Here is a 22,558-nt window from a genome sequence, read left to right as displayed (position 1 = left end):
GTATACGTATAGCTGATTCACTTTGTTAAACAGCAGCAACTAATACAATAATGTAAAGCAATAATAGTCCAATAAAGATGTTAAAAGAAATTACATTTTAAGTACTAGGTATACACCCTGAGAAAACCATAATTCAAAAAGACACAGGCACCCCAATGTTCATTGCAGCACTATTTACAATAGCCAGGTCATGGAAGCAACCTAAATGCCCATCGACAGATGAATGGATAAAGAAGATGTGGTACATATATACAATGGAATATTACTCAGCCATAAAAAGGAACGAAATTGGGTCATTTATAGAGACGTGGATGGACCTAGAGACTGTCATAGAGAGTGAAGTAAGTCAGAAAGAGAAAAACAAATATCGTATATTAACGCATATATGTGGAATCTAGAAAAATGGTACAGATGAACCAGGTTGCAAGGCAGAAATAGAGACACAGATGTAGAGAACAAATGTATGGACATCAAGGGGGGAAAGTTGGGGGGTGGTGTGGTGTGATGATTGGGAGATTGGAATTGACATTTATACACTAATATGTATAAAATAGATAACTAATAAGAACCTGCTGTATAAAAATAAATAAATAAATAAAATTTTGAAAAAAGAATTACATTATAAGTTAATTTGGAAAAAATGACATCTTAAGCTACCATATTCTGAGAGGAACAGGGTATTTCTCTCCATATAAGCATATACTCATGTTCCTCTGTAAACTTTTGAAGTTTTCTTCATGTAATTCCTTGTTAGGTTTAATCCTAAATATTTTATATTTTCATTGTCAATATGTCTAGGATAGTTTATTCTTTTACAAATTCTAATAAGTTATTACTGGTATTTGTAAAGGCTACTTAATTTTATAAGTTTATTTAAAAATCTGCTACCTTTCAGAACTCTAATTCTAACAGGCATTCAGTTGATTCTTGAGTTTTTGAGGGAGATGATGATTTCATCTGGAAATAATTTATCTTGTGTGACATTTTGATGTTGAGATTTTAGCTTTGTAGATAGTGAAAATACGCTGATGTATTTTCTTTCTTTTTATGATTTATTCCCAGCATAGACAATGTCTCCACCCCCCATTCAGAGTTTCATTATAATTTTTCAAGTTTTATTTTGTAATTTTAGTGTTTTATTTAAAATTCTTGGAAGCAAGTAGAATTTATTCTGATACATGATATGAAATGAGTGTATAAACAAACTTTCCCCCCAAAAGACTAACATTACTGTTCATTCTCCACTTTCTTATTGATTTACAGTTCTTCCTTTATATAATAAAGAAGAAGCTATGTAGTCTGTTTCATGGATCTACTTTCCTAAATGTAAGCAAAATAGAATCTATGCTAATGATTATAGATTTTTGTCATGTTTCCATATGTGGTTGGGCTAGATTCAATATTTTTTCCAGCAATTCCTTTTCCATTTTCCCATTAATTCTTCCCAATGGGCTTTACAACTATTTTATGTTAACCAAATTCTTTTAGAACTTCAAGTTATATTGAACGTTGCATTAAACATAAATCAAAAGTCAGAACTGATATCCTAATTATTCTTACCATCCAGCAGTGCTGTACCCCCATGTTTATTTAAATTTCCTTTTATATTTATCAATTATATTTCATAATTCTCATTCAATAAGTATCCTGTTAGGATTACTCCTGTGTATTTTCTATTTGTATGTGTGTGATTTGTGAAAAGTGAATATTAAAAATTAAGGATTTACATTCATTCCTTTGTTAAATTTTACTTCCTTAGCAAAAGTAATAAGTATACGAAAGATGTAAAAGGTATATAAAGTACCAAGATTTGTAAATGACATACCAGGTGATGGAGATATGATACAGTCTCCTACAAATTTATTTTCAGAAAGATCTCCTTTTATTTCAGTCTTTTTTAACAATGTTTCAAGGTGAAAATGAAGAGGCACATCTAGAAAAATAAAGCAAAAAAAGTGTTTTCAGTGAAATCACTCTTTACAGACTCCAATATTAAGACTTAGAAAAATAAGCCAAAGCTTGAAAAGTCATAACTATTAGAAGTGGCAAACTATTCTTTCCAAGCGTGTTGTTAGCAGTATTTTGGAAATTACTGATTATATGTAAAATAAACAACACTAACAATGAACAATTTCATAAACTAAGATGAACAAATATAAATATTAAATACTATTTGCAGATGAAACAAAGGTCTTTAATAAAATATAGAGCCAAACCTGCCTGACTCTAAATCCATTCCACCCCATCCCTACAAACTCTGCATTTGAAATAAAGTTTCCAAAAGACATAATTACATGATTTTAATTACTTGAGGGAAAACCACTATAATTCAGATGCAACCTTTTATGAAAATGCTGTTTCACATTCCCTTAGTTTACTAGTATTATGAATCACAAAATGAAATCTACTTTTACAAAGATCAAAACATATTGACAAACTAGTTCTCTTCTTTTAAACAGAGACTTAGGAGAGTCGTTCAATTCACTATGTTTATATTCCATATTCACAACCAAAAGAGGAGCTAAATAAATAAAATAGATGTGCTTCACATTTATTAACTAAAGGGTATTTTCTTCAGTCAAGAATGCAAAAACAATCATTTTAAAAAGCATTCAACAGACACCTAAACTTTTTCCTAAGAAACATAAAGAAATATTTTATAAAGCAGCTGATTTATTCAAAGTTTTGCTACAGAAAGAAGGTATTCATTTTTAAGAAAACTAATTATGAATGCACAAATCAGGATAGACCCAGGAAGGGTCTCAATTTTAAACAAGTATTTCTCCATCAAAAGGTGTATTTTAATGGCAGATCCATACTCAAGTGTGGAAAAATTTTTCTACACAAAAAAATGGGTTCATAAATATCACTTGGAGACTCTCCCAAGGGTCAGATGTAAGGTGGATTTCAATGCTATCACTATACTATGACCATAATAAAACTATATGACAAAATGAAAATAAGAATACAAATTAAATATGCTACTTAAACATTTCAGGATTCTGATATTTCCCATTATCAAAACATAAGTTTTTCCAATGAAATATCACTTAACTTTTATATGGAGTATCACCTATTCTACCACTGTTGTTCTTGAGTTGTGGGAAAACATGACATAACTAGGGAAGGTGCTTGGTCTACCCATATACCTTCCTTAGAACCCACACTGTGACCTGTGGGCTTTTTATTAAAATTTCATAACACTTTATTACACTTATTAGTTTATATTTCAGTTGTCAAACTAGAATGCAAGTACCTTGAGGGATTTATTTGTATTTATACTCCTACCACCTACTTAATACCTAGTATACAGCAGGTATTCAGATTTTTATTAAATGAACACAAGAAGAAATGGATAACCCTAAGTAGTAGGTAAGGAAGCTAATCTTAACTTATTAGATGTGACATAGTAGGACGAAAGATTATTTATGCCAGCTCTTAGGTTTTTGTTATCAGAGAAACAAATTTACTAATAAGAAAACAGAAAGGCAGTAAAGAGTATGGTTAGGAGTGTGGCTCTGGAGAATGACCACCTCAGATCAACTCCTGTCTCCATCATTTACTAGCTGTGTACTATGGATGAGTAATTGAACATCTCTAAGCCTCAATGTTCTTATATGTAAGATAAAGAGGACAATAATATCTATCCTCATGGGGTTGCTGCAAGCATCAAACAAGAAAATGAATGTGCTTATAGGACCCAGTGTATGCTAAGACCAAATGTTAGCTGTGTTATTGTTATATATATTATTTTTTCTTTCTATTATTAAGGTTTCCTCAAGGATGGAGTAAAATAGTTCCTACCAGGAACTTACTTCAAAGTATGGTGTGTAGCTAAGAAACCACTGTAATACTGGTAAAAACCAAACTAACATTCAGGGCAGGAATAGGTACAAGAAATAGTGCTTTACAAAGAGGAGCAGTCCCTGGATGATTAGAACCAAAGGCTGAAAAGGAAACAAAAGCCCATTTGAGATATCTTCCCATAAAGAGAGGAACCTGAGATAACCAGTGTGAAGAATGTTTGCTTTTTTACCCTAAATATTTACTTCAGTTCCAATGTAGGTAAGATTGGAAACATTCGAACAGAAGACAGAACTGGAAAGAAACTTAAAGCCATCTTAGGGATATAGGGATGCAATGCCTCATCTGCTCGGTTGTATATTACAGGTATTTTTGAGGTTCAGAAGTTGACTATGTCTAAAGATGGACAATTTTCTTCTCTCAGAGAAATTCAATGCTGATTATAGATGGAGGAATACTACATGGCAGGGAAAACTCCATGCAAAACAACACATTAGAAAACGAACTCTGACTTACTGAGAAACATTTCAACAGCACAGCCATGTTATCAATAACATGCTAAAAATTTAACATCAAAAGGAGATCAAAAGCTAAAAATTTCCCAAAGTAAGTCAAAATGGTTTCCAAGGAATTAAAAAATCAACCTAGGGCTTCCCTGGTGGTGCAGTGGTTGAGAGTCCGCCTGCCGATGCAGGGGACACGGGTTCGTGCCCCAGTCCGGGAAGATCCCACAAGCCGCGGAGCAGCTAGGCCCGTGAGCCATGGCCGCTGAGCCTGCGCGTCCGGAGCCTGTGCTCCGCAACGGGAGAGGCCACAACAGTGAGAGGCCCGCGTACCGCAAAAAAAAAAAAAAAAAAAAAAAAAAAAATCAACCGAAAGATAGAACATTAATTCAGCATGTGACTAGATTAATTTCTCTATGAAAACTGTTTAGCTGTAATATCCAGTGACAACTGATAAAAGTTTATCAGATTCCTTGTATTTACAGGATTAGATTTCACCATAAAAAAGTCAGTTACTTAGAAATTTTTTAAAAGGAATCTTACCTGATGGCAATGATAGAACGGAATGGAAAGAAGAATCTAACTCTGATACATGTTCTGTTAATATTTGAGACTTTGAATTGTGTTCACAGCTGCTCCAAATTGAAGATGATTGCAGGCAAGGCATTTGTGTAGTATTTAAAAACCTTGTTTCTTTTGAAGGCAAAGTCTGCAAGGAAAAAAAAATAAAGAGTTCATTTTTGTTGAAAAGCTAATCAGAGAGAATATAACAGTTATAGTACAATATCTGAATGACACCAGCAATAAGTCCTGGATCACTAAATCACCTTGGGGAGAGTGCTTTACAATGACCTAGACTAAGTGATAGAAGCAAAGATATAGAAGGCCATGAGTGTGATGAGATTTGACAAGTCCCTTTTCAGTCCTTCAAAATGAAGAGTAAAGTCTGTGAAAATGGGTCTTTCTCCCATCTTAAGAAATCATAAAAAAGAGAAATGAGTTTGAACAACTTTAGGTCACAAGAAAATGGTTACACTCCAGATTAGTGAAAAATATGACAGTGAGCGGGTACTATGTTATGATTAAGAACTGTGCATACAGTTGACCCTTAAACAGAGGTTTGAACTGTGCAGGTCCACTTATAAGCGGGTTTCTTTCACTAAATAGGCACTAGAGTATTACATGATCTGTGGTTGGCCGAATCCTCGGATGCTGAACCACAGACAGGGAGGAAGGCCAACTGACTGTAAAGTTATACATAGATTTTTTACTGAGTTGGGGTTGACGCCCCTAACCCTCACCTTGTTCCAGGGTCAACTGTACTGTTTTCCTCCTTCTAATCTGTTATAACCAATGAGTGAAACTAGAGTCTGCCTTAAATTATAATGTGAGACAATATCTACACTGCAATAACAGCGAAGTACTATGAAGACATATGTATTACATATTTACATTAAGTAAAATTGAATTGAAAATATTAAAAAAGATATGTATAAAATATGCAATATGGGGCTTCCCTGGTGGCGCAGTGGTTGAGAGTCCACCTGCCGATGCAGGGGACACGGGTTCGTGCCCCGGTCCGGGAAGATCCCACATGCCGCGGAGCGGCTAGGCCCGTGAGCCATGGCCGCTGAGCCTGCGCGTCCGGAGCCTGTGCTCCGCAACAGGAGAGGCCACAACAGTGAGAGGCCCGCATACCGCAAAAAAAAAATAATAAAATAAAATAAAAAATAATAAAATAAAATATGCAATATGTTACATGAGTTTAAGATAAAGATTTCAATCAGAAATCTCATGAAAACCATGTTGCTAAATCAAAACATTATGTTGCTACATTTAAAAAATACATATTCTGTTTAAATGTTGGATTTTAAAATTATTTTTTTCTGGCTATAAGATTAGTACACAACCAATGTAAAAAATCTATAAAATAGAGAAAATATTTTAAAAGTTAATGGAGTTCACCTGTGTTCCTTCTGTCATTCTTACCTCCACCTACTACAATAACATTAGGACTCATTTTTTTAATGGAAATTATATTTAAAATACTTATAATAACTGAGAATTTTGGATGCTATTTTTTAAACTTACATTAAGTTTATCACTTTCTTGAGTTTGAGTTTCCTGGCTAACTGGCATTTTCTGTGTTTCCCCAGCACCTTGGTCATGGCCACATCTGCCATAGCATTTAACTAGATTTCCTCTGGACCGTGAGTTCCTTGAAGGTTGGACTATAATTTGTTCAATCCTGTATTCCCAGAACCTGACACAGTCCTTAACGTATGGTTGAAACTTGAATGCTGACCAAATGAATTTTATCTCATTTGCTTTTAACAAATTTAGGTGAATAGAACTTTTCAAATACATGTGTGCCTGAGACTATTTCATTGGGGAAAAAATAGTCCCTGTTAATATATGCTAAAATTTATCATGTAATGACTTCTTTTTATATTCCATTGGCCAAGACTTATGTCAGCTAGTCATACCCAGCTGCAAGGAAGGCTAGGAAATGCAGTCATTATGCCGGGTAGTCAAGTAAATTGATGATTTTTATAAGAAGATATAACATGTGGTATGTGATTATAAAGATGTGAGTTATTTCCAAGATTTATTCTAATAATGTTATATGTATATATCTATGGGAACAGTTGCTGTTTCTTACCTTTACAAGATGCACTGGTACTTTTGACTCACTCTAGAATTATTTGTTCTTTTGTGATGTAGTTCAAAAAGATATAAGGAACAATTATATAAAATTACAAAGAAAATGTGCTAACCTCTCTTTTTTCATGTATGGCTAGAACATTATGAATAAAAGTTGATAAAATCTGAATATTTACCATATAATTAGTTTTCTCTTGCAATTTTTCCAAATCCAGGAAACCCATTAGCCAATTTGAAACTATCCTAAATAAATATGGAGACAAGTGAGGGGCATCTAGGAAAAGGCCTTTTTTCCCCTTCAGAGAAAGTGAAGCCCAGGAGGCTGAAAAGGAATGGATGGAGAAATAAGAGAAAAATCTGGAGATTCTTGCCAATAAAAATTCAAATGTCTAGAGGGTGTGATCAACAATACCATATGCTGCATAAGATTCAAGCAAAGTAAAGCCTGAAAAGTATCCATTACATGTAACTTTAATAATGAAACATTTCATATATACAAGAGTATATAATTTATAAGGAAGGTATAAAATAATGTTTAAAAAGCACCTATACTCACCATCCTACTTTAAGAAACAGAACAATACCAATACTTTGATGACTTCTCTTGCTATCCCGGCCCCATGAGCCTGTGGCAGAGATTGCTACTTTCTTTCCAATATCTGTGTTCTCCTCCCTGTTCTAAAACTCCTGATTTTCAGCTGGGCACATTTCTCAAGCTTCCTTGCATCTGAAAATTACTAAATTCTAGCCAGAACACCATGAGAAGTCATGTGTGCAACATTTAGAAACTGACCTTAAGAAGGTCACTTAGCCCTCCATACTTCCACCTGTGATGGTGAGCCACCATAATCTTGTGAGTGAGGGTAATGCTCAAAAGATTAAACAAAAAGGCAGCAGGAGCCTGGTTCCTAGATAACCATGTAGAGCATGGTTGTCATGCCTAGAATATTTTCAATCTGTTTCAAAACAAAGAAATAAACTTACATCTTGTTTACATCACTATTTGGGATTTCTGTCAAATGCAGCTAAACCTATACCTTAACTAATACAATGTGCCTCCTCAGTCATATTTTTCTCTCACATTTCCAGGAGTAACTGCTATCCTGAATTTTAATTTTATCATTTCCTTGTTTTTTTCTTTATAGTTTTTCTACAAAAGTATATGTAATCCTATATAATTTACTATTTAAATTCCTATGCTTTAAAAATGTAAATACACAGAATAATGCTAGATGTATTTTCCTGCTTTATTACTCAACATTATGTGCATGCAATTAATCATTCTACTGTATATTAAATACCTAGATTGTTTCTAGTGTTTTACCATTATGAACAATGATAGTATGGATATTATTACATTTGTCTCCTGGCACATGGGTGTAAGATTCTCTAGAGTACACTGCTAGAAATGGAATTGCTGGGTTATACAAACGCCTGAACACACATACTCAACTTCACTAGATAAAATATTGTATTACCAAGTAGTTACAACTAATTTACACTCCAACAGAGCAGATTTTAGTTCTCACTGCTTCAGATTCATACCAACAAGGGTACTGTCGGAATTCTTATTTTTGCCAATTTGAGACCATACAAATATCTCATGGTTGAAATTTGTATTGCTCTGTTTACTGTTTAAGTTGACCTCATTTTCATACCTATAATTGGCCAATTTTCCTTCTTTTGGGGAATACATGTTTTGATGATTTTTCTATTCAGATGTCTTTTTCTTATTGATTTTTTAAGTTCTCTTTATACACTCTTGAAAGTTACAAATCCTTTGTAGGTTCTATGTATTGCTCCCTGTCTGAGCTTCTCTTTGCACTTTTTTTGTGTCTTTTGATCAACAGACATTCTTAACTTAAATGTTTCCTTTATATATAGTTTGCACTTCTTTGTATCTTGATGAGGAAATCTTTTGAATCTTGATGAGGAAACCCTACCTTTAAGTCATAAAGATATTCTTCCAGTTTTTTTTTAATAAGAGTTTTATTGTTTTGCCTTTTGCAGTTAGGTCTTTGTTTAAAATTGATTTCTTTGTGCAAGATGTGAGATAGGGATCCAAACTCATTTTTTTTTTTCATCTAAATGGATCACCAATTGACTTAACGTCTTTTACTAAACAGTTAGTTCATCCTCTCCCAACCAATCTACAAAGCTGCCTGTTATATACCACATTCCATACATGTCTGGGACTGTTTCAGGGATTTCTAACACTCTACCATTTGTGCCTGTGCTAATAACCAATGCCTTAATTATTGCATCTTTTAAATAAATCTTGACACTTTTTTTTTTTTTTGCGGTACGCGGGCCTCTCACTGTTGCGGCCTCTCCCGCTGCGGAGCACAGGCTCCGGACGCGCAGGCCCAGCGGCCATGGCTCACGGGCCTAGCCGCTCCGCGGCATGTGGGATCTTCCCGGACCGGGCACAAATCCGTGTCACCTGCATCAGCAGGCGGACTCCCAACCACTGCGCCACCAGGGAAGCCCAAATCTTGACATTTGATAGTGTAAGTTTCTCCACCTTGTTCCTCAGGGGTGTCTTGGCTGTTATTCTTGTTTTTCACTCCTCTGTATATATTTTTTTATTGAGGTATAATTGATTTATAATATTATATAAGTTTCAGAAATACAACCTAGTGGTTCACAGTTTTTAAAGGCTGTACTCCATCTTCTGAATAATTTTTTAAAATAGCTTAATTTCCATTAAAAACCTGTAGAATTTTGTTTAAAAATACACTGAATTTGTAAATCAATTGGAAGATTTTTGAGATTTTAAAAATTTTGGTATTATGATTAAAGGTCATCCATCCATGAATATGGTGTATCTCTTCATTTATTTAGGTCTTTAATTTCTTTCAATAAAACTTTGTAAATTTCTTCTCTAAAAGTCTTTACACATTTTGTTAGATGTATTCCTAGGTACCATCATATTTATTGTTTCATGTAAAAGGAATTGAAAAATACAATTGACATATACTGAACATGTCCCACAACTCTGCTAAACTTTCTTATTCAAATAATATTACTTGTTGTTTCTTTTAGCTTTCTATTAACCAAACATATTATCTAAAAGTCATGACAGTTTAGTTTCTTTCATTCAGTCCTAAAACCTTTATTTATTATTATTTATAAGGTTCCAACCATGCTAGATAGTCTCACCAGTTCAATAATGAACAGAAATGACCAAAGGACATATTGTTTTGTCCCTCATTATAAAGGAAATGCTTTTAATTTTTTATAATTAAGAATAATAAGGGTTAAGAATGATTGTAGTTTTTTCGGTATATTCTTTATCAGAATGTATGCCTACTTTGCCAAAAATATTCTTTTAAGTATATTAATGTTGAACTTAATCATACACTTTTTGTGAACCTATTGAAATGATTACTTGGCTTTTCTTCTTTAATCTAATTATGTGGTTATTACATTAACAAATTTTTAAATGTCAAAGCAACCTTCGATTCTTCTTGAGGAAAATGCTAGGGGTTTATCAATTTCTTTGCAAAGAACCAGCAACTAGATTTATTTTCTATATTGTATCTATATATGGAAATTCATTGCATATGTATGTTTCTATGTTTCACTGATTCCTATTGTTTATTAGGATAGATAAAATATTTTGTCATATTTTTCCCCTCAGTTAACTTAAACTTATACATTCTTTTCTTTTCTTTTAGTGGTTTTCCTAGAGATTACAATGAATCCTTAAATTATGGCTTTTAGAGTATAAAACAAATTATTCTTTTTACCACTTCCCTGAAAACAATGGGACATTAGAAGACTTTAACTCCATTTACTCTCCTCTTTCTTTGTTATTGTTGTAAGGCATTTTAATCCCATATATAAAGCTCTACATTATATTACTGTTATTATTTTCATCATCAACATTTAAATTACCCATATATTTATCTTTTCCATTGTTCTTAGCTTCTTTCTACAATTCTGTTTCCATCTGGGATCATGTTCCTTCTCCCTTTGCTATTATTATGTGTAGATTTGCTGTCAACAAATTCTTTCCATTTTTATTTATCTGAAACCTTTGTATATCATCATTTTTGAAGGATATTTTTGTGGATATAGAATTCTAGCATTTTTTTTTCTTTCAGCATTTTAAGAATATTTGCATTTTTATCTGGCTTCCATTGTTTCTATTGAGTAGTTAAGTCTTATGGTTGCCCTCATTTGAAGGTAATGTGTCTTTTTTTACCCTGACTGCTTTTAATATTTTCTGTCTTCACTTTTTAGCAGGCTTGCTATAATACGTCTTGATGTAATTTCTATGTATTTGTTATTTTTGAGGTTCACAGAATTTCTTGAATCTATGGGTTGATGTCCTGTTTTAGTTTAGGAAATACTCTCTATTATTATCTGTTCAAATGTTATTTCTGTCCTATTCTCTCTCCTTTCTTCTAGAGTCTAATAACATACATGGTTAATTTTTTTCACTGATTTACAGTTCTCTAATTCTGTTTCTGTATTTTTAAAATTCTGTTTTATCTCTGTGCTTCTATTTGAGTATTTTATATTAATAAGTCTTTTAGTTCATTAATCATATCTTATGCTCCATCTAATTTGTAGTTAAACTCATCATCTGGTAAAGTATTAATTTCACATGTTATATTTTGAGTTTGAGAATGTTCATATGACTCTATTTTTAAAAAATAGATTCCAAATATCTGGTAAAATAATCTGTCTTTTTCCACTTGTTCTCTATTTTTTCAACATATTAATCACAGCCATTTTAAAGATCTTGGCTATTAAATCCAATTATCAGAATCACTTGATGGTTTGTCACTATTGTCTGTTTTTCTCTCTTGAAGGCTGGTCATATGGTCCTGTCTTTTGGGATGCCTAGTAATTTTTGATTGAATGCCAGATCGTATTTTTTAAAAAATCATAAAGACTCCAAATGATGTAATCTTTCTCCATAGAGGGTTCTCTTTCCCTACTGCTAAGCAGATAAACAGCAGGTTTCTCTCCTTTCATCTATTCAGGGAGTGCACTCAGTTAAGCTTGGGTTACTGCCCTACTATGGTTTTCTATATCTGATTTGTTCCTGGCCCTTCAAGGTTTTCAGCTAAGTGTTTGGTGTATTTTACAGAATTTCCCCTGATCATTCAGACCTTAAGAAAAAAAAATCTTAAGAGTATACTGAGGAGTGCCACACTGCTTTAAAGGGGTTTTTGTCATTGATGTTTTTTTTAAGCCTCCTGTTCTCTGCAGCCCAGGTATTTAGCAAATGTTATGAGGAAAACATTGGTCAAAAATGTTCTGAAGTGAAAAATGGCCATGTGCTTCAGGTCTCCCAAAACACACCCAACAGCATCCCCCATACCTATCATCTATTAGCATCTGAACCAAATTTGAAAATTTCTGCCAAAGCTCCAGGGCAAAAGTGGTTGCAGGAGCCAGCTATCCTAGGTGTTTCCCTCTCTGAAGACATATGCTACATCTTCTCCTCTAACCTTTATATTTGTTCATTTCTCTTCATATCTTACAATTCTTTTTTCTCTCTGTATTTCATTTTATATAATTTCATTGAGATCTATTTTCTAACCGCCAATTCTCTCTTTAGTTTTATCTACCTATTTCTTAATCATATTACTAATTTTCTGATTTATTTTCCTTAAACATATAAACTTACTTAATTTTGCATTCTGTATATGATAACTGCAGTAGCTGAAGTTATTTTTGTAAGGATGTGTGTGTGTGGGGGGGTGGGAGTTTGTTTTTGCTGACTTTCTTGATGTTGCTTTGTTGCTGTGTCTGATTTTATTTTTTTTTTAAATTAGGAATTCACATTTATTGGAATTTTATTCAGGGGAATCCTGGAATTTTATTCAGGGTGGGAGTTTGTTTTTGCTTACTTTCTTGATGTTGCTTTGTTGCTGTGTCTGATTTTATATTTTTTTAAAATTAGGAATTCACATTTATTGGAATTTTATTCAGGGGAATCCTAGGGGAAACTATTGAGAGTTCATTCCCCTAGAAAGGATATACATTTATTTCTTCCAGCCATCTGGAACAGCTAACCATTTTAAAATGCAATTCTTGTCTTTTTTTTAATTAATTAATTTGTTTGTTGTTTATTTCTGGCTGTGTTGGGTCTTCATTGCTGCGCATGGGCTTTCTCTAGGTGCTGCAAGCAGGGGCTACTCTTTGTTGCGGTACATGGGCTTCTCATTGTTGTGGCCTCTCCTGTTGTGGAGCACGGGCTCCAGGAGCATGAGCTTCAGTAGTTGTGGCACGTGGGCTCAGTAGTTGTGGCTCGCAGGCTCTAAAGGGCAGGCTCAGTAGCTGTGGCACATGGGTTCAGCCACTCTGCAGCATGTGGGAATCTTCCTGGGCCAGGGCTCGAACCCGTGGCCCCCGCATTGGTTGGCAGACTCTTAACCACTGCACCATCAGGGAAGCCCACAATTCTTGTCTTTTCAAGTAAACCTCTTAGGTAGAATGATTTCAGACTTTAAAGATGTAAAAGGCCTGACGTGTCATTACAAATTCTATGCAGAAAATCTATTTTCCATTTTTCAGCCAGAGCCCAAGGCAAAGAAAGGCAAGTTCTTTACATTGCTGTTCAGCAGGTCTGAGTTCCAGTTCATGCACTCACAAAGTGAGTAGCATTGAAGGCTCTTGGCTTTATGCAGGATCTTTTAATATGTCTCCTCACACCTCCTGGATTCTAGGCTTTGCCTCCAGTCTCTATCAAGACTATTAAACAAAAATTTCTACTTCTCTTTCTCCTTTCTTTCCTTCCTTTTTAATTCTGAGGATTTCCACTTTTTGAGCCAGGTTAGGCATTCACTGTAAAAAATATTCTTATGACATAATCACCTCTGCCTCCTTCACAGCCCTTAACAGAGTACCTTTACACACAGTAAACGTTCGGAAATTATTTGTTGAAAGAAGGAAGGAATAATGAGCAAACTTAATTCAAAAGACCAAATTAATTGTGAATTTAATTTCACTAAGCTTAGCAAAAAGTTTAAAGCAACTTCCTCAAATGTAATTTCAAAATGGGAAAAGATGGTTTTTAAAATAAACTTTTAGATTCTCTAAGAGCCCAGCAAAAGTGAGGTAACCCTTTTTCTATAGTTTTATAGCAGCAATGAATTTTTCCATTAAAATTGGTTAAAGGAGTAGTCATAATATACATTGTATCATTTACAACAAAGAAAATAAATTTGTGTAGCATTTTTTCAATTCATGATGTAGTCGATACCTTTCATTAACTTGTTCACTTTTTCATAAGCAATATATTTTTACTTTATATGAAAATGTCTTGCATACTTTAACAAATGATAATAAAGTTATCTAAAATTCAAAAAAAATTTGATACTTTACATTCTAATACTTTGTATCCAGAAGCTTTCCTAAGATAATTATCCCACCATATTACTGGAATCAAAAGTTCAGCATTGGATCTGGCTAAGTGACGTAATTAAAAAGTCACTTTGACCTTTAAAAAACTGTTTCAATAAAATGCTTTTGTTGGACATCATACTACAGCAGGGTGAAGAGTAAAATAACATTATGACATTGCAGTGCTTCTCAGGGAACCCAACATGTAACAGAGATAAATACAGACACTTTCAAATTTGTTGTGGAGAAGAGATTAAGCAATAGCTAAATGGGATATGTTATTAAGAAATCAGTTTTGAAAGTAGAAAAGGCAATTCCATTTCTGTCCATGAAGTAATAAACAAATGGGACCTAATTAAACTTAAAAGCTTTTGCACAGCAAAGGAAACCACTGACAAAATGAAAAGACAACCTACCAGTGAATAGGAGAAAATATTTGCAAATGATATGACTGATAAGGGGTTAATATCCAAAATTTATAAACCACTCATACAATGCAACAGCAAAAAAATAAACAACCCAATCAAAATATGGGCAGAAGACCTAAATAGACATTTTTCCAAAGAAGACACACAGATGGCCAATAGGCACATGAAAAAATGCTCAACATCACTAATCATCAGAGAAATGCAAATCAAAACTACAATGAGATATCCCCTCACACCTGTCAGAAAGGCTATTATCAAAGAGTCTACAAATAACAAATGTTGGTGAGGATGTGGAAGAAATGGAACACTTGCACACTGTTGGTGGGACTGTAAACTGGTACAGCCACTATGGAAAATGGTATGGTGTTTCTTCAAAAAACTAAAGATACAACTACCATATGATCCAGCAATTCCACTAGTGGTTACCAGTGGGGAGAGGGAAGGAAGTAGGGGGGAGATAGGGGTATGGGATTAAGAGACAAACTACTATGTATAGAATAAATAAGCAACAATGATATAATGTACAGTACAGAGAAATATAGCCATTATCTTGTAATAATTTTGAATGGAGTATAATCTATAAAAATATTGAATAACTATCTCATACATCAGAAACTAATATAATATTGAAAATCAACTATACTTTAATTAAAAAAAAGAAGTACACCTATGGGACTTTTATCAAACAACTGTTTTCAGAACTTGGACAACAGGTAGCACATGACTTATCCCTGAGAGAAGAAAAACAAATGAGATCCGATAAATCTACCAGCTTTTTGCACAAGGATGGGGGTCCAAGAAGAGTGTGTCAGTCTAGAAGATTTTAAGATACAGATGTTAAACTTTGGGGAGAAAAAGATGGCTACAACTTATAGAGGAGACTGCCATAAAAAAAGGAAGCTTCTCAGAGAAAGGGCTCCAGAAATTCCATAGGGCACATTTCATTCTTTTGTCAAATAACAATCTACACATGCATAGAATGAAACAACAAAGGCCAGTCTAAGGTAATTTAATTTCAAGGGAAAGAAAAAAGGCAGGAAAAAAAGAACAAATAATATATGAGAGAAATAAAAAAACAAATAACAAAATCAAAATGATAGATTTAAACCTAACTATAGGGGATTAGCTCAAAATGGCAGAGTAGAAGGATGTGTGTTTACCCCTTTTTACAAGAACACTGGAATCACAACTAACTGCTGAACAACCATTAAAAAAAACCTCTGGAACATACCAAAAAAGATACCCTACATCCAAAGACAAAGGAGAAGCCACAAAGAGAGAGTAGGAGGGATGCAATTGCAATAAAATCAAATCTCATACTCTCCAGGTGGGTGACCCACAAACTGGAAAACAATTATACCACAGAAGCTCCCCCACTGGAGTGAAAGTTCTGAACCCCACATCAGGCTTCTGAACCTGGGGGTCCAGCAATGGGACAAGGAGACCACAGAGAATCTGGCTATGAAGTCCAGTGGAATTTGATTGCAGGACTTCCACAGGTCTGGGAGAAACAGAAACTCCACTCTTGGAGGCCACACACAAAATCTTGTGTGTACCAGGACCCAGGGGAAGAAACCAGTGACCCCATAAGAGACTGGGCCAGACCTACCTGCTAGTATGGGAGGGCCCCCTGCAGAGGTGGGGGGTGGCTGTGGCTCACTGTGGGGACAAAGACACTGGCAGCAGCAGTTCTGGGAAGTACTAATTAGTGTAAGCCCTTCCAGCGGCCACCATTAACCCCACCAAACAGCCTGTAGGTTCCAGTGCTGTAGGCTCAGGCCAAACAACCAACAGGGAGAGAACACAGCCCCATCCATCAGCAGACAAGACAAGTGGATTAAAGTTTTACTGAGCATGGCCCTGCCCACCAGAGGGACAAGACCTAGCTCTACCTACTACCAGTCCCTCGTATCAGGAAGCTTGCACAAGCCTCTTAGATAGTCTCATCCAAGAGAGGGAAGACAGCAGATGCAAGAAGAACTACAATCTTACAGCCTGCAGAATGAAAACCACTATCACAGAAAGTTAGACAAGATGAAATGGCAGAGGATTATGTCCCAGATGAAGGAACAACATAAAACCCCAGAAAAACAACTAAGTGAAGTGGAGATAGGAAACCTTCTGGAAAAAAATTCAGAATAATGATAGTGAAGATAATCCAGGATCTCAGAAAAAGAATGGAGGCAAGAATCAAGAAGATGCAAGAAATGTTTAACAAAGACCTAGAAGAACTAAAGAACAAACAAACAGAGATGAACAATACAATAACTTACATGAAAAATACACTAGAAGGTAACAATAGCAGAATAACTGAAGCAGAAGAATGGATAAGTGACCTGGATAACAGAGTGGTGGAAATCGCTGCTGGAGAACAGAATAAAGAAAAAAGAATGGAAATAAATGAAGACAGTCTAAGAGACCACTGGGACAACATTAAATGCACCAACATTCACATTATAGAGGCCCCAGAAGGAGAAGAGAGAGAGAAAGGACCTGAGAAAATATTTGAAGACATAATAGCTGAAAACTTGCCTAACATGGGAAAGGAAAGAGTCACCCAAGTCCAGGAAGCACAGACTGCCAGGTAGGTTGAGCCAAGGAGGAACATGCCATGACAGAGTAATCAAATTGACAAAAATTAAAGACAAAGAAAAAATATTAAAATATTTGCAAACAAATCAATGGACAAAGCATTAATCTCCAAAATATATAAACAGCATATGCAGCTCAATATTAAAAAACCAAACAACCCAATCCAAAAATGGGCAGAAGACCTAAATAGGCATTTCTCCAAAGAAAACATACAGATGGCCAAGAAGCACATGAAAAGCTGCTCAACATCACTAATTATCAGAGAAATGCAAATCAAAACTACAATGAGGTATCACCTCACACCCATTACAATGGGCATCATCAGAAAATCTATAAACAACAAATGCTGGAGAGGATGTGGAAAAAAGGGAACCCTCTTGCACTGTTGGCGGGAATGTCAATTGATACACCCACTATGGAGAACAGTATGGAGGTTCCTTAAAAAACTAAAAATAGAATTACCATGTGATCCAGCAATCCCACTACTGGGCATATACCCAGAGAAAACCATAATTCAAAAACACCCTTGCACCCCAATGTTCATTGCAGCACTATTTACAATAGCCAGGTCATGGAAGCAACCTAAATACCCATTGACAGACGAATGGATAAAGAAGTTGTGGTACAGGTCCTGGTGGGGGCAGGGACTCTCATGGCAGCCTCTAGAGTCAATTATAGGAACTCTGAGTCTGATACTCCCAAATCATGATGGAATTGCAAGCATAGGTTGGCTGGTGATGCAATTCAGCAAAAGTCAACGAAAGCATTAGATATGTCATGTTTTTGGATTGGAATAATCAACATTGTGAAAATGACTCTACTACCCAAAGCAATCTACAGATTCAATGCAATCCCTATCAAACTACCACTGGCATTTTTCACAGAATTAGAACAAAAAATCTCACAATTTGTATGGAAACACAAAAGACCCCAAATAGCCAAAGCAATATTGAGAAAGAAAAATGAAGCTGGAGGAATCAGGCTCCCTGACTTCAGACTATACTACAAAGCCACAGTAATCAAGACAGTATGGTACTGGCACAAAAACAGAAATAGAGATCAATGGAACAGGATAGAAAGCCCAGAGATAAACCCACGCACATATGGTCACCTGATCTTTGATAAAGGAGGCAAGAATATACAGTGGAGAAAAGACAGCCTCTTCAATAAGTGGTGCTGGGAAAACTGGACAGCTACATGTAAAAGAATGAAATTAGAACACTCCCTAACACCATACACAAAAATAAACTCAAAATGTATTAAAGACCTAAATGTGAGACCAGACACTATGAAACTCTTAGAGGAAATATAGGCAGAACACTCCATGACATAAATCACAGAAAGATCCTTTTTGACCCACCTCCTAGAGTAATGGAAATAAAAACAAAAATAAACAAATGCAACCTAATTAAACTCAAAAACTGTTGGGCTTCCCTGGTGGCGCAGTGGTTGAGAGTCTGCCTGCCGATGCAGGGAACACGGGTTCGTGCCCCGGTCCGGAAAGATCCCACGTGCCGCGGGGAGGCTAGGCCTGTGAGCCATGGCCGCTGAGCCTGCGCGTCTGGAGCCTGTGCTCCGCAATGGGAGAGGCCACAACAGTGAGAGGCCTGCGTATCACAAAAAAAAAAAAAAAAAGCTGTTGCACAGCAAAGGAAACCATAAACAAAATGAAAAGACAACCCACAGATTGGGAGAAAATATTTGCAAATGATGTGACCGACAAGGGATTAATCTCCAAAATTTACAAACAGCTCATGCAGCTTAATATCATCAAAACAAACAATCCAATCAAAAAATGGGCAGAAGACCTAAATATACATTTCTCCAAAGAAAACATACAAATGGCCAAGAGGCCCATGAAAAGATGTTCAACATTGTTGATTATTAGATAAATGCAAATCAAAACTGCAATGAAATATCATCTCACACCAGTCAAAATGGCTATCATCAAAAAAATCCACAAAATAAATGCTGAAGAGGGTGTGGAGAGAAGGAAACCCTCCTATGCTGTTGGTGGGAATGTAAATTGGTACAGCCACTATGGAGGACATAGGGAGGTTTCTTAAAAAACTAAAAACAGAGCTACCATATGATCCTGCAATCCCACTCCTGAGCATATATCTGGAGAAAAACATGGTCTGAAAGGATACATGCACCCCAATGTTCATTGCAGCACTATTTACAATAGCCAAGACACAGAAGCAATGTCAATGTCCATCAACAGAGGAATGGATAAAGAAGATGTAGTACATATATACAATGGAATATTACTCAGCCATTAAAAAGAATGAAATAACACCATTTGCAGCAACATGGATGGACCTAGAGATTGTCATACTGAGTGAAGTCAGACAGAGAAAGAGAAATATTGTATGATATCGCTTACATGCAGAATCTAAAAAGAAATGATACAAATGAACTTAGTTACAAAACAGAAACAGACTCACAGACCTAGAGAACGAACTAATGGTTACTGGGCGGGGGGGAGGATGGGGGGAAGGGATAGTTAGGGAGTTTGGGATTGACATGTACACACTGCTATATTTAAAATGGATAACCAACAAAGACCTACTGTATAGCACAGGGAACTCTACTCAATATTATGTAACAACCTAAATGGGAAAAGAATTTGAAAAAGAATAGATACATGTATATGTATAACTGAATCACTTTACTGTACACCTGAAATATCACCTAAACATTGTTAATCAACTATACTATAATATCAAATAAAAAGTTAAAAAAAAAACAGAAAATAACAAGTGTTGGAGAGGATAAGGAGAAATTAGAACCATTGTACATTACTGGTAGGAATGTAAAATGGTGCAGCCACTGTATAAAACAGTATGATGGTTCCTCAAAAAATTAAACATAGAATTACTATGTGATCCAGCAATTCCACTTCTATGTTTATGCCCCCAAAGAACTGAGAACAGAGACAAAAACAGATATTCATATACTAAATAAGCACACAATAGCCAAAAGGTCAAAAAACCCCATGTCCATCAACAATGGAATAAATAAACTGTGACATATAAAAACAATGTATTATTATTCAGCATTAAAAAGGAATGAAATTCTGATACATGCTACAAGACTATGAACCTTGAAGACATTATGGTAAGTGAAATAAACTAGACAAAAAGTGGAAAAAAATCCCTAATTATATCATAATCACATTAAATATAAATGGTCTAAATACTCCAATTAAAAATCAGAAACTTTCAGACTGAATAAAAAAGTAAGATCTAAATATATAATGTCTACAAGTAAACCACTAAATATAAAATCATAGATAAGATACAAATAAAAGTATGAAAGCAGATATACCACCTAAGCACTAATCACTAAATTGCTGGAGTAGATATATTAGCATGAGTGAAAGTAGATTTCAGGGATAGGAACCAACATATTATAATGATAAAAGGGTCAAGTCATAAAGATATAAAAAGAAAACTAAACATCTATGCAGGTACTAACCAAACTTCAAAATACATGAAGCAAATACTGAAATACATATAAAGAGAAATGGAAAAATCCACACCTACAGAGATTTTAACACAAGTAGGATGGAAATCAATAAGGATATAAAAGACGATCAGTATTATCAACCAAATGAAACTAAAAAACACTTATAGAAAACCTCATCAAAAAAATAGGAAAATATACACTCTTTTCAAGTATGCATCTAGACAGACTATATGATGGGCCATAAAACAAATCTCAATAAATTGAAAGGACTAAAATCATACAAAGTATGTTTAATAATCACAATGGAATTAAATTAGAAATTAGAGTGATATTTGGAATATCCCCATATATTTGGAAATTAAACATAATTCTAAATCACCCAGGGTCAAGGAAGAAATCATATGACAAATCAGAAAATATTCTGAACTGAAAACACAATATGTTAAAATCTGTGGGATGTTAAACAGTGCTCAAAAGGAAAATTATAGCTTCCATGGTTATATTAGAAGAGTGAAAATCGATTTTTTAAATTTCTACCTTAAGAAGATAAAAAAAGAGAGGGAGGCAAATTAAATCCAAAGTAGGCATCATTTACTTAGGATACCACCACACACTCAGTGGAATAGCTAAAATTAAAAGGACTGATAATATTGTTATAGCAAGAATGGGGAACAACTGGAATTCGCATACATTGTTGGTAGTAATGTAAAATGACACTATCCAAAAACAATGACACAAAAGTTGTGTGTTTATAGCAGCTTTATTAATAGTAGCCAAAACCAGAAATAGCCCAAGTGTCTAAGAGCTGATGAATGGATAAAAAATTGTGATACAGACCACAAGGAAATACTATTATGTTTTATATTCCCTTTTAATACTCATTCCCCACTGTTATTTCCTCTCACTCAGGCCTAGGGACACATACAGAATGAAAGTGAGGGGATGGAAAAAGGTATTCCATGCAAATTGAAATCAAAAGAAAGCTGGAGTAGCAATTCTCATATCAGACAAAATACACTTTAAAATAAAGACTACTACAAGAGACAAAGAAGGACACTACATAATGATCAAGGGATTGATCCAAGAAGAAGACATAACAACTGTAAATATTTATGCATCCAACATAGGAACACCTAAATAAATGAGGCAAATGCTAACAGCTATAAAAGGGGAAATCGACAGTAACACAATCACAGTAGGGGACTTTAACACCCCACTTTCACCAACAGACATATCATCCAAAATGAAAATAAATAAGGAAACACAAGCTTTAAATAATACATTAAACAAGATAGACTTAATCGAAATGTACAGGATATTCCATCCAAAAACAAAAGAATACACTTTGTTCTCAAGTGCTCATGAAACATTCTCCAGGAGAGATCATATCTTGGGTCACAAATCAAGCCTCGGTAAATCTAAGACCTTGAAATAGTATCAAGTATCTTTTCTGATTAGAACACTGTGAGATTAGATATCAATTACAGGAAAAAAACTGTAAAAAATACAAACACATGGAGGCTAAACAATACACAACTTAATAAAGAAAAGATCACTGAACAAATCAAAGAGGAAATAAAAAATAACCTAGAAACAAAAGACAATGAAAACAGGACGACCCAAAACCTATGGGATGCAGCAAAAGCAATTCTAAGAGGGAAGTTTATAGCAATACAAACCTACATCAAGAAACATCTCAAATAAACAACCTAACCTTACACCTAAAGCAAG

The 22,558-nt window shown here is 34.7% G+C and overlaps 1 protein-coding gene across 10 annotated transcripts in view; it reads right to left on the bottom strand.

Annotated features, from left to right (window-relative positions):
• KANSL1L (KAT8 regulatory NSL complex subunit 1 like) overlaps nt 1-22,558 on the bottom strand; it is a 145,681-nt gene that overhangs the window by 19,862 nt on the left and 103,261 nt on the right. For all 10 annotated transcript variants that reach the window (XM_019938994.3, XM_073807306.1, XM_019938992.3 and 7 more), the window contains exons 7-8: nt 4,851-5,016; nt 1,826-1,933 (exon numbers count right to left, since the gene is read on the bottom strand). In XM_019938994.3, coding sequence (XP_019794553.1) covers nt 1,826-1,933; nt 4,851-5,016 — 274 coding nt within the window. The remainder of the gene's footprint in view (nt 1-1,825; nt 1,934-4,850; nt 5,017-22,558) is intronic.

The sequence above is a fragment of the Tursiops truncatus genome, chromosome 7, assembly GCF_011762595.2.
Source record: "Tursiops truncatus isolate mTurTru1 chromosome 7, mTurTru1.mat.Y, whole genome shotgun sequence".
NCBI classification, from domain to species: Eukaryota; Metazoa; Chordata; class Mammalia; order Artiodactyla; family Delphinidae; genus Tursiops; species Tursiops truncatus.
The sequence above is the reverse complement of the archived record's forward strand: the minus strand, read 5'-3'. Positions and strand labels throughout refer to the sequence as shown.